The sequence below is a fragment of the Capsicum annuum genome, chromosome 9 (assembly GCF_002878395.1).
Source record: "Capsicum annuum cultivar UCD-10X-F1 chromosome 9, UCD10Xv1.1, whole genome shotgun sequence".
Taxonomy (NCBI): Eukaryota; Viridiplantae; Streptophyta; class Magnoliopsida; order Solanales; family Solanaceae; genus Capsicum; species Capsicum annuum.
In genome coordinates, this window is record NC_061119.1 from 130,787,120 (window position 1) to 130,800,978 (window position 13,859).

The window sequence follows — 13,859 nt, forward strand, 5'->3', positions numbered from 1 at the left end:
AGTTTTTAAAAAAAGGCTAATCAATTAGAGAAATCTCTAAATACACATCTACCTTGTTTACACACTTGGGTGATGCAGAAGGAACCAAAATATTGACCTAGCTACACAATAAATTAGCACCTAGAGTTTACTGTAAATCCATACCAGTATAACAAACTTGAAAAATTACTCCCAGCTCATCAGTATTTTAAATTGAAGAATAATTAGGCCTTAAAACAGTTTAGCTTCTCTACATTGTGCAAAGAGGTACTCACCTGATCAAAATGGCTAAACATGTGATAGAAAAACAAGAGAAACAAAAGAATCCTTGCAACCTGAAAGCATCACATCAAAACCTTGGTTATAAAGATTTACAATTTATCAGTATTAGAAGTCTCTTGATGAAAAAAATTAACAATCAAAAGCATAAAAAGAACAAGAATGAGAACAAGAAATAGCAACTTCAAGATGTTGCTGTCTCAAACATACAAAGCTAATTTGACTTTTCCTTCTATTTTCATGAATTACTTGGGGAAAAAGTCAAAACTCTTGATTAAAAGATTCATGATGCTCTAAAGTATAACCTCAAAAGAAATGTTTAATATTATTGCAAGTTTGTGATATTGATTAAAATCTAGGCAATCTCTTTAGGTTTCTGAAAATGTGGATACTGAGATATATTGGTCAGTAGTCACAAATGTAGTAATATTTTGGGAAGTCCAACTACGAGAGTTGCTGAATTACTACAACAACAACAAACCCAGTAGATTCCCACATCATGGGGTCTGGGGAGGGTAGAGTGTACGCAGACCATACCACTACCTCTAACGAAGTAGAGAGGCTGTTTCCGATAGACCCCCGGCTCAAGACAAAGAATAGTATATAAAAACATCAAAAGCATTGAACACGATAAAAAACATAGATACGCCATCCACAAAAATATGCAACACTGCCAAACAAAAGACACCCAAGCCCTCCTACCTACTGACTACAACTCATCCACCCACCTTAACCCTCTATCCTAATGTTTTTCCTCCATACCTTCCTATCCAGGGTCATGTCCTCAGTCAACTGTAATTGCTCCATGTCACGTCTAATCACTTCCCTCCAGTATTTCTTAGGTCTACCCCTGCCCCACTTGAAACCATACATGGCCAACCTTTCACACCTACGAACCGAGGCATCCGCGCCCCTCCTTATCACATGGTCAAACCATCTCAACCTCACTTCCCGCATGTTATCCTCCACTGACACCACTCCCACCGTCTCCCGAATAATTTCATTCCTAATCCTGTCAGCCCTAGTAAAACCACACATCCAACGCAACATCCTCATTTCAGCCACCTTCAATTTTTGGATATGAGAATTCTTAACTGGCCAACACTCAGCTCCATATAACATAGCCGGCCTGACTGCAACTCTATAGAATTTTTCCTTCAGCTTGGGGGCACCTTCTTATCGCATAAAATTCCCGAAGCGAGCCTCCATTTCATCCAACCTGCCCCAATACAGTGAGAGACATCCTCATCTATCTCTCCATTTCCCTGAATCGTCGACCCAAGATACGTAAAACTATCCCTCTTATAAACCATCTGGGAATCCAACTTCACTACCACCTCGTACTCTTGCCTCGAGTCACTAAACTTGCACTCCAAGTACTCTGTCTTGGTCCTACTCAACCGGAAACCTTTAGACTCCAGGGTTTTTCTCCAAACCTCCAGCTTATCAGTAACACCTTGTCGGAACTCATCAATCAAAACTACATCATCCACAAAAAGCATACACCAAGGCACCTCTCTTTGTATACTCCGCGTCAACACATCCATCACTAAAGCGAATAAAAAAGGGCTAAGAGTTAATCCCTGGTGTAACCCTGTCAAGACTGAGAAATGCTCGGAATCTCCTCCCACCGTCCTCACCCTAGTCTTCGCCCCCTCATACATGTCCTTAACCGCTCGAATGTACGCCACAGGAACCCCTTTCGCCTCCAAGCATCTCCAAAGAACCTCCCTAGGGACCTTGTCAAACGCCTTTTCCAAGTTGCCGAATTACTGTTTGAAAAAAAAATGATCATATCAAATGAACACAATGTTCAACTAACATCCTTGTAACATGACCTTCTAAGGCACAAACCCCTATTTTAAAACCTCAAACCATGTGTACTACCCCAGGACAGCATTAATAGTAACACAAATATCTTTAGAATTTTCAGCACCATAGACTGCATAACAACTACCAGTTGTTACACTTGAACAGAACATAATAGAACCAAATGTTCGAGATAGGTGATACAACTAACTTGGGTTCAAGGTTAGTTGTTGTTGTTACACTACATTAAATGGTTTAGCACAAAGACTTTTCTGGTAAGATTAGACAACCTCTTATTTTAGAGAGCCCTTATTTCACATTTAGCAAGGACAAATCAAAAGTACCTTGTACATAAAATGCTTTCATCAAAGAAGAAAGGCAATTTGTCAGTATATCAGCAAAGAGGTCATAAGTTTAAATAGACCATTCTTGTTACATTATTTTTCCAAAATTGATAGCCAACCAAGTAGGAATCCAGATTAGCTCCATATAAGATGATTAGCATATCCGCATAATTGCAGGGACAAAGAGAGAAGGAAATATATTCTCGTGACCATACCAGCCACCCAAAAAATAAAGCTACTCCATTGCAGACATAGAGCTGAGAGTTCTTTTGACCAGCAACATCCAGGTACCTACACAAATGCTAATGTCACTAATGTAGAATGTTAGGTTTGGAAGACAAGGAATAGCAGATGTCGATTGCTCTTACCATCTTAAATTAACAAAAGGAGTAGTACTCTCAGTAAAGAGTACCATAAATATATATATCTGCGCTTGACCACTTAAAAGGGATTGAACAATTGCAAACACTGAAAGTCCGTGATGTAAGACCTGGCAGATAAAATAAAAATTCAAAGGCAATGTACAGTCTTAAACACCAATGCCACGAGATTCAACTAGATACACAATCAGACCCTACAAAGAGTAAAAGAAAATCATACATCAACCTTTAACAAGGACTCATTATTGGAGTCGGGCAGGACAAAATAGAGAGCAGTCCCTATAACGCATTGATTAAGAGCCCAGCCACCCCAACTTATGAAATTGACAGTACAATTATACAAGAAAATACAGTGCTTTCTCATACTTACATACTCCGTTCCACCCAAGGCTGGGAAGTAATAGAAAATCATTGCCAAGTCTGCCAGAAAGTAGCCAGTGGAGATCTGCATCACCATACAGATAGAATAGAGCTGAGAAAAGATAATATATCCAACATAATGTCACCATAAAAGGCTAGAGTTGAATTAGCTTAAGGACGAAGGAAGTTGTTCAAGTGTGAACACAAAGCAAGACCACAACATTATTACGTTCAGATCCTTCAGCGGAAGTGATAGCAGAGTAGTCCGAGGGAAGTAAAGCCGTGATCGTGTTAATACCCTAGGAAACTGAAAACATAACAATGCATGAAAACAATAGGAGTATGAATTTAGCATTTTTACTCTCCCAATGGTGATAATAATCAAACTCCTATTATCTAACGTACTTCACAATGAGGATAAGACATTGCTCAGCTAAAGTAAAATTTTATATGAGAGGTCAAATCTGGCTAACTGACGATATGGAGACAAATTGGCAACCATTTATAACTGTAATCTAAGAAAAGCCGGTGAAAGTAGTTTTGGCATAAATACCCCGAGTATGGTGTCTGAAAAAGCTGACGTTCTATTGATCATTAAATCATCCCGAGCACCATCATGGAAAAGGTCTGATTCAAGCAAGAGATATAAAGAAGCAGCTGCTACAAGGAGAGCATGGAAAGTGGAAAATCCTCTGAACAAACGAAAGATTCCTCAGTAAGAGGCTGGCACCATCCAAAACCCATAAGCTATATCATTAAAAATGGAAAAACAAAAACTCACATGAAAGTTAAGATTACTACCTGTTGTTCCATTCAAGTTTCTTCAGGTCATCAAGTTTAACATATCCCATGAAGAACAAAGGGCTGATAGCACCTGTTAATTGATAAACCTTCAACCAAAGAATATAACATCTTCAATAGTAAGATGACAAAGCAATAACACAGGCTATTTTTATTTTCTAGTCTAGCAACATAAAGCCCTAAAAAGGGCAATACAAGTTATAACTCTTGTCAAAGCTAAGGAAAAATTGTATTTTAGAACCTCCTCTTTTTTAATTAATAAGCAAAAAATTAATATTATCCAGCGAATGCATGTAATAAGTAGAGACTAATACAATTTGGTTAAATAAATAGGGAATCCATAAAACCTAGCCAACCATTATGACTTGTATAGATGAAACAATACACCACAAAGCAAAAATAGCAAGCAGGAATGTCTCAAACTATTTCCACAGAACAAAAATGAGCATCATATTCCAAACACTGCTGTTACAGCTTTTATCTTTCCTCTAAGAAAAAATGCCGCCACTGGATCTGAATTCATATCTCGTTTGCAACAGCCAGAACTAGGAGTGTCAAAACTTGTTTGCAAGATTATAATATGTTCTTTTCTTCTAAAGCCAAAACAAAACTAAGCCTATGCAAAGAGAAAATAACATCAAGCAGTTCACATTTCATTTCAAAGGGTCTAGCATCTCAATTTTCATTTAGAAAGAGCAAAAATATGTGACTTCGTTTTAGATAACCGTGGTGCTCGGGCCGGATTGCGTGCACCTCGACTAAATCCAGTGTTCGGGCCGGATTGCATGCACCTCAACTAAATCCACGCGATGCGTGTTACCTCCCACCAGCAACAGATACCAGGTACCAGGTAACTCTGACCACTAAGGCTAAAACGGATGGGAAGAAATCACCTGGTGTTCGTATATTGAGAATTGAACTTGAAACCTCATAATGTTCATCCCATTTCATTGAACATAAGAAAATCAGAGCAAGTGATTCACGGTATGTGGCAAAGAAGAGAAGAAAAAACTTACAATCTTGCACATGATGATACCAGCAAAAACAGCAAGCAGCCAGTGTAATTCTTTAGCATGACCCGCTACGCTAATCAATCCAAGACCCAACATATTGCTACAAGAGAAGAGAATATCAAAAATCATTAAACACTTAATCTTGAAATAGAAAGAATTACTCATTACATACAAACGCAAGATCGTAAACCTGGTAAAATTCTTTCAGGAAAGCAAAGCAAAAGATAACCGACACAGAAGAAGAATGTTTCAACACTTCTGCGCGTATTGTTCAAACAAGTCAGAGAATTAACCACATCCGGAAGCATAAATTTATGAAGGGACAAAATCACTGTAAGATATCGGTGTGAAATTTAATGACGAGGAAAAGGGGCCATAACCAGAATCCCATTCTTTTTTTTTGGGGGGGGGGGGGGGACAAGTGGGTCCACAAATTTATTTCTAAAAAACAAATTGAGTCCTTCTAGGATAATTGTGAGACAACTACGTTAGTTGTTTGAATAACTTTGAGATAATTACGTTAGTTGTTTGAATAACTTTGCATAGTTATTGAATATACGTCTAATTGTTCAACAACTAAGTGTAGTTGTAGGACAACTGTGTCTATTTGTTGAACAACTTGCACAATTATTGAATAACTTTGCTAGTTGTTGAATAATTTTATAAAGTTATCGAACAACTATCAAAGTTGTTATACAACTAGAATAAGTTGTTCGAACAGAAAAACTTAAAAAAAAAAAAAAAAATTCCCACCTAATTTAAAAAAACTTGAAGGACTGTACTTAATTGGATAATTTATTAATCCTTTTTAATCCGAAATCCCGGTTCCAACCACCTATTTGCTTTTACATTGAAGCCCCATTAAACTCATTTCGTGAGGTAACTCCAACCAAAAAAAAATCCAATATGAGACGCCACTCTAACAAAAAAAAGAAATACTAAAGAATAGATACTTTCTTTTTTACTAGGTTTTAAAAAAAATGATTTTTTGTTATGTAACTTTTTAATTTTAATTTTTTATATAATATATTTAATATGATAAATTTAAACATATTTTAATACATTTTGGCATATTTTTAATTTAAAATTATAACCTTCAACAGATCTTCTTTATTTTCTTAAACTCAATATCAAGTCAAACTAGATCATAGTCAAACTAGATTATTATTTTTTAAACGGAAGGAATACTACTTTTAAAAGAGAAAACACATAAAGTAACCGTTAAACTTATCCGATATTTGTAAAAAGACACTTTAACTTTGCAGACAACTTATTACCCCCTAAATTATTTCAAATTAATATTATTATGTCATTTTTCGATCAAATCTAATTTTTAGAAATAGGTGTTGATCATGCATCAATTGCTAATTGACATCTATTTTTTAAATTTTAAATAATATTTTTTATTTTTTCTTATACTTTACTCTTTTTCTTTTTCTCTCTCCTATTCACCATTTTCCTCAAATTTCTATTTTTCACTTAACACATTCTCTTCTTCTTTAACTAAGTACCATTTTCAGTGTCCTAACTCCACTATTTTTTGTCCTCTAACAAAAAAAAAAAAAATTATACAGATGCAATTATATTTGTCCAAAATTCTTTTCTTGATAAATTAGAAAAGCCGCATATTTACCCCAAATTCTTTCTTGATAAATTAACAAAACTGTATGACTTTTATTCCTTTTGCATTGTAAAATTAAGATTCTATTATTCTTCAAAAATAATAAAATAAATTGTTTCCGTTTTCTTTTTTTTCAAGAAAAAATGAGATAAATGAAAGTTAAGAAGAGGAATAGGGGTGTTTAAAGTAACGGATGAATCGCAGCAACATGAGAAAGTTGAGGTAGTCACTAGTGTATTTTATTTCAAAGCTTCAATTGTATTTTAATGGAGATTTGAGGAGATGGGAGAAAAAGGAAATTTTAAAATGAATTGAAAAAATTGACATGTGGCATTTTTTCATTTATTTTTGCAGCCAATTTTTTTTCTTCACGTGCTTCATTTGTGTGGAGCACAAACTTATGCTGAAATTCAGTCAAAACGGTTCATATATAATGATTGTTATAATTTTTGTGGGGTAATAAATCGCCCGCAAAGTTAAAGTGTCTTTTTACAAATTTCGAATAAGTTCAGTGGTGACTTTATAACTTTTCGCTTTTTAAAACCTCAATTCATGACTTCTACACCATCTATTCAACTTTACTTGTATATTTACTTGACATATATTTTAATAATGAAACACCCTAGTTTTGACCCTTAGAAAATTCTTGATTTTGAGCTCACTGGACATTATACGACTTATGGGTACTTGTCGTATGATGTGGTATGACTTAAGGGTCCCCTAGTCGTATGTTTCATAGTATGTCCTATGTCACTTACTGTCTAAGGTACGATTAGGCATTTTACTAGTCGTATGTTCGAGTACGAGTGGTATGTTACTAAGTTGTATGATGCCTTAAGTTTAGTCTAGAGGATTTTGCCTAGGGTACGGGTTAGGGGGTACCAATCGTATGATTGGATACGAGTTAGTCTAAGAACTCATATGTTGGATAGTGGTGGGGTCCAAGTTGATGTACAGGGTACGAGTGGTGGGTACCACTCGTATGATAGGGTACGATTTGGGTAGGGTGGTTGTACCCCCCTCCCCCACGCACATGTTTTTAGCTTTTAAGTTGTGGACATTTTAGACATTTCTCACCCTAAAGTCCTTGCATCTTTAAACATGTTGAGGCCCCTCATAACATATTTTGAAAGATCAAAACACATCAAATTTCTCTCTAAACTCTCTCAAGAAAATTAGGGCTAGGGTTCTTTAAAAGTGTTTATCTAGAGGCTCAAGTGTCAAGTTCTTTCCATGAATCTTGGTAAATAAGGCACGTGAATCTTTGCTCGTTGTTAGTTCATAAATATAATGTGTTTTAAAGTGTGATTTTGATTCTTAAATGGTTGTTTTGAAAATCAAAATTGAGGATGTTGTTGCATATGGTTGAGTATTGTTTACTCTTGGTTTAACTTATGTTTAGACATGTTTTTTGTGATGGTTTGAACATGTGGTGCTTTGTAATTGTGGTTAAACAAATGAGGCATGGGTAACCCTAAATTTGATGGGTTTTATTTTGGTTTTGATTATAGTAATGATATGTCTTCAAAGTGTTTACGAAAATACCTGAGAGAATAAATTAGTCACATGTTAAATGGTGTTTTGAACTAAGGCATTAGCCTAATGAATAAGAATGATTGATAAACGGTTTTGTGAAGGCCTTGTTGGCCATGGAATGATTTAAATAATAACCTTGGTAGTTTAATTGGGTAGGGTTTGAGTCCCTAAATATTAACTTGATTTATGTCTTTGTTAGACAATGGATTCGAGTCCCTAAACTTTGAATTGAATAAGTGTCTTTGTAGACGATGGGTTCGAGTCCCAATGTCAAAAAAATAATTGGTTGATTGATAATGGTAATGGCATGTGGTATACTTGAAAGTAGTGTTGGTATGACGATACCAATAAAGTGCCTTTGGTAAGTAATTGGCTTAATGATTATGTATGTGAAATGATGGTTTTAAAGTAGGTATTAAAGAAAGTTGTTTAGCCGAGTTGTGAAGGTGTAGGTCCGGAGGGATCAATACTAAAAATCATGTTTGGCGACGCAGGGGTCGAAACGGCCTGAGGTTCGAGTCCTCTTGCTTACTATAACTGGGAGATACAAGTCTCCCATAATACATGAGGTGGCAGGTTTGAGTCCCCCATATCATACTACTTGATCGGGTGACCAAGTCACCTTAGTATATGAGTGGGAGGTTTGAGTACCTCATGCGTATGCATAAGATTAATCTCTAGTTTGTGCGGCTACGCAAACTGGGGATCGACCAGAGGGTGAGAACTGAAGCCCATATAGCCCGTGGGTGTTACTAATATAGCAGCTAAGCTACACAGCCCAGGTTAATATTTTCAAAGTTTATGTCACTCTTGTTTCCTACTCCGGCATAGTATATATATATATGCATTGGTGGATTAGACTTGAACTATTGGTATTATTTTATCCTTATCCTTGAGTTACATGCTAGCGCTCCAACTGCTAACGTCTTCAGACACTGTATCCCCACGTGATGCTAGTGTTGGTCATACTATCATATCTTTGGATTTGGGGACATCCCTTGTTGACTTGAAGTGGTGAGCTTTCATACTTTGGAAGGCTCCATTTCTTGCTTTTAGTTTCTTCTGTCTTTATTGGTGTAGACTTGAATATTGGTTTTTGGCTATGATCGGGGGCATGTCCTGACCGAATATTCTCGGATTATTTTAGATGTTTTGTATGGACAAATTGTGGACTTGAGTATATTATGGTATGGATATGGACTTAGTTATTATTTTGGTTATGTTATGGTTGATTGGTTGGGCATTGGATGGTGAGGCTTGCTTGGGTTGATCATGGTCATGGACCTATCCCAAAGTCTGTGTGTTGTTAATCACTCTATCTTGTTATATGTTCGAAATTCATCCGACTCAGGGTATACATTGGGTGGTTGAATTAGGTAGCGGGGTGATCTCCGATTGTTGTTAGGCTTGAGATGCCCATTACGACAATGCCCTGGTTAGGATCGTGTTAAATACTAAACATGAAAATTCGTGCTCTACTCGGGCTGAATAGCATTGTTAAAAATAATAATTTCAACTATGTCATGCTTATTATACTTTTGGGGATTGTTTGGTGTGAAGTATAAGGGATAAATAGTTTTGAAATAAAATAAAAAAATATTTTATTTCATGTTTGGTGTGAGGTATTAATTAGTAACGAAATTATTTATTTCACCATTTACCCCATAATGATGGGATAAATTAGCCCATATACATAGAAGGATAACTAATTTTTGAATAAATTATCCCGAAATTAATAATTTGGGGATAACTCTTTTCCAACCAAACGTCCCCTTACTATGTTGATATTATTTTTTCCGTTACTAACTATACTAACATAATAACATAAGAAATTGAATATCATTTATGGATTAAAAAAAATAGGAAAACAACAATTAAACATATTAAAATTTAAGATCTTTAATAATTAACTTGTTATTAATAATGTAAATTCATAAATTATGATATTTTAGATAATGGCAAAATATTTTTTAAAAATTCTTTAATTAGTAATTTCTCGTCTCAAAGTAGCTGACATGAACAAAAGTAACACAACTCTTACAAAAATAATTAAAAGTATGATTTAACTAATACATCCCTTGTAAATTTTGAAATAGGTGTGATTTCTTACTAAAAAAAATTTGACCTTTTTTCTTCAAGTCAAGTTCATATTTTTTCTATTATATAGAAGAGAAGGTTTCGACATGCCTGCTTCAGCAGGCTGCTTGCTCTGTGATTTTATTATATCACCCCTAATTAATTATTATTATTTATTTATATATTAAAAAATTAATAATATTCAATTTAAAAAGTAAAATAGACATTTACGACATGTCTGCTTTAGCTACTTTAATCGTGATTTTACTATATCACCCCTAATTAATTATTATAAGTCATCTAAATATTAAAAAATTAATAATATTTACTAAAAAGGTAAAATATATAAAATGATAATTAACTCTTGATGTTTTAAACTAACTTGACATCTTATGTGAGGTCCACTTAAATTTTTTTCACAAGTATTTTGCTTATAATAATTTTGCTATATCACTTTTAGTTAGTTGTTGTAAGTCAGACATGTTTGTTTTGCCGCTTCAATTGTTTTTACTAAATCAGGCCTAATTAATTATTAGGGTCATCAAAACATTGTGCCGCTTAAATTGGAATAGAAAAAGTATTATAATCACAATAATTAAAAATTTAAATTCTTTAAAAAATATAATTGACTATCGATGACATAAAAATTTGGACAAGGAGAGTAACATATATTATTTAAAAATTACATAAAAAGTATTATAAATTATAATAGTTAACAAATTAAAATATTTAAAAATAATTTAATCTGTTATATATTTCAAAAAATATGTAAAAAAAATACTATAAATCACAATAATTAACAACTTAAAAAATTTAAAAGATATAAATTATTTAATTGACTCTCAAAATTATATTATTGTCACTTAAATTGGAATACAAGAAAAGTATTATAAATCACAATAATTAAAAACTTCAGTTATTTTTAAAATATAATTGACTATCAATGCCACAAAAGTTTGTACGAGGAGAGTAACTTATATTATTTGAAAATTATATAAAAAATATTGTAAATTACTATAATTAACAACTTATAATATCCAAAAACATATTAAAGATATGATTATTATCTAAATTTTATTTGTGTCACATAAATTAAGACAAAAAAATAACATATATTGAGCCCGTACTAAATTTCGGATGAATCTTAGAATATATATGCAAAAAAAATATTGTTTAAATATATCAGAATTGAAAAGACAAGTTTCAATACATCACACCAAGTAGTGTATAAGAAATTATGTTAAATAATGTCAATATTAAAAATACAAGCATTATTAATGCAGACATTACTAATACATTCTATTCAAAATTATTTTTATACACCCTAACAAATGACTTCTATATTTCAATGGAAGGAACATGTATAAAAGCACGGTTCAATAAAACATCTATATATGTATGTTTTATCGTGTTCTCAAAGTCAAATAACTTAAATTAATATGAAAAATGGTAACATAAAGTTTTATTGTTTATATAATTTTTGAAACACTTAAAATCTAAATCTAAAATATTAATTTAATTTAACTTCAAAGAACAAGTTGACAAATAAAAGAGAAGGGGAAAATGAAAGCAAAAAATGTTTATATCGCCTTAGTAGGGGAGTAAAATGCAATTTTGAGCTATTTATTGCAAGCCACCTGTGATGTAATATGCATGAGTAGATAACCGTTTATCATATGATTAAAGATCTAAACTTAAAAATGCACCAAATTTTGTCATTTATATGAATAAAATATACATAATTATCTTGTGAGACTTGGTTCCTTGAAAAATACTATCGAGTAGTTAATATGTTAATTTTGTGTATTCATGTTTTATAATTCATAATTTGAATTGATATTAATTTAACTTATGTACATAATTAAAATATCTTTATGTTGGACCCGTGCCGACACGGGCCATGCTCCTCTAGTTCAAACATAATTGAGCGTCTATTGTTGATTATGTTTACTTTTTTTATTTATAGGCCTTTTTTTTCCCTAATGTGCAGCGTATGATTAGTATTAGATATCGACAGTCCGTGCTAATATATATTATTTTTTAATCTTAATTTATGTGATACAAATGAAATTTAGATAATCAATGACTGAAATAATTTGAGTTTTTAATTATTGTGATTTATAATATTTTTTCTTCTATTTCAATTTAAGTGATTGATATAATTTTGAGAGTCAGCCAGATATTTTATATCTTTTAAATTTTTTAAGTTGTTAATTATGTGATTTATAATATTTTTTACATAATTTTTCAATAAGATATGAATACTCTCTCCGTCCTAGTTTATGTGATAAAATTTCAATAGCCAATTAATTATTATTTTTTGCATCTATATTTTTTATATCAAGTTATTAATCATTGTGGTTTGTAATACATTTTATCTCATTTTCAAATAATATATGTTATTTTGTGTCTTTCTGGCACATCTCAATTTATGTGGCACTAATATAATTTTGATATTCAATCAAATTTTTTATGTCGATATATAATTTTGTGTTCATTTTACCTTTTTATGAAATATTATTAATTCTTTAATACTTTGATGGCCATAATAATTAATTAGGGGTGATATATTAAAATCACAATGGAAGTAGTGAATCAAACATGGCTTAAACGACTTATAATAACTAATTAGAAGTCATATAACGAAATTACTATAAAAAAAACTTGTGAGAAAAATAATTAAGTGAACCTCATATAAGACGTCAAGTACTTTAAAATATCGAGAATTAATTTATCATTTTATATCTATTTTACTTTTTTTTATTAAATATTATTAATTTTTTAATACTTAGATGACTTATAATAATTAATTAGGGGTGATTTAGTAAAATTACGATTGAAATAGCTACAACAGACATGTTATAAATGTCTATTTTATTTTTTATTAAATATTTTTTAATTTTCTAATATGTAAATGACTTATAATAATCAATTAGGAGTGATACAGTAAAATCACGGTTGAAACAGCTGAAGCAGGCAGCACAAGTAGACATGTCGACCTCTTGCCTGCTTCAGCAGGTTAACTTACTATATCGCGATGGAAACAACGAAACAAACATATTTTAAATGACTTATAATTAACAAACTAGAAGTGGTATAGCAAAATTACTGTAAAAAATGCTTGTGAAAAAATTAAATGGACCTCATATATGACTTTAAGTTAATTTAAAACATCAAGAGTTAATTTATCATTTTATGGCTAGTTTATCTTTTCTATTAAATATTTTTGTAATACTTATATGACTTATAACAATCAATTAGGGGTGATATAGTAAAAGTATAATTGAAGCAGTTGAAGCAGACATTTTAGAAATGTCTATTTTGCTTATTTTTATTAAATATTATTAATTTTCTAATACGTAAATGACTTATAATAATTAATTAGGGGTGATACAATAAAATTACGACTGAAGTAGCTGAAGCAGACAATACAAGCAGGCATGTCAACTTCGTGCCTGCTTGAGCTGCTTAACTCCCTCTTATAAATAACAAAATTCAATTATTCCAAGGAAAATAATAAATATATTAGGTAGCAGTGTTTTTCATGTCCGACTATTCAAGTTATCCACTATGCCAGAGAATATCATTTTTATTATTATTATTATTCTACCAATTTAAAATTTACATCTAAACTTATTTAGCTATTTCTTTTAGGATTAAC

General features: G+C 32.2%; 1 protein-coding gene across 2 annotated transcripts in view; it reads right to left on the reverse strand.

Moving 5' to 3' along the window:
* The window catches only part of LOC107841763 (TLC domain-containing protein 4-B), a 36,882-nt gene extending 31,432 nt beyond the window's left edge, over window positions 1-5,450 (reverse strand). Inside the window, exons 1-8 of one of the 2 annotated variants that reach the window (XM_047396979.1) lie at window positions 5,156-5,450; window positions 4,969-5,065; window positions 3,953-4,041; window positions 3,705-3,843; window positions 3,162-3,236; window positions 2,780-2,901; window positions 2,627-2,702; window positions 255-314 (exon numbers count right to left, since the gene is read on the reverse strand). In XM_047396979.1, the coding sequence (XP_047252935.1) occupies window positions 255-314; window positions 2,627-2,702; window positions 2,780-2,901; window positions 3,162-3,236; window positions 3,705-3,843; window positions 3,953-4,041; window positions 4,969-5,061 (654 nt within the window). In that variant the 5' untranslated portion in view covers window positions 5,062-5,065; window positions 5,156-5,450. The remainder of the gene's footprint in view (window positions 1-254; window positions 315-2,626; window positions 2,703-2,779; window positions 2,902-3,161; window positions 3,237-3,704; window positions 3,844-3,952; window positions 4,042-4,968; window positions 5,066-5,155) is intronic. The other variant, XM_016685603.2, reaches the window with a different exon arrangement.
* Window positions 5,451-13,859: the final 8,409 nt, after the last annotated feature.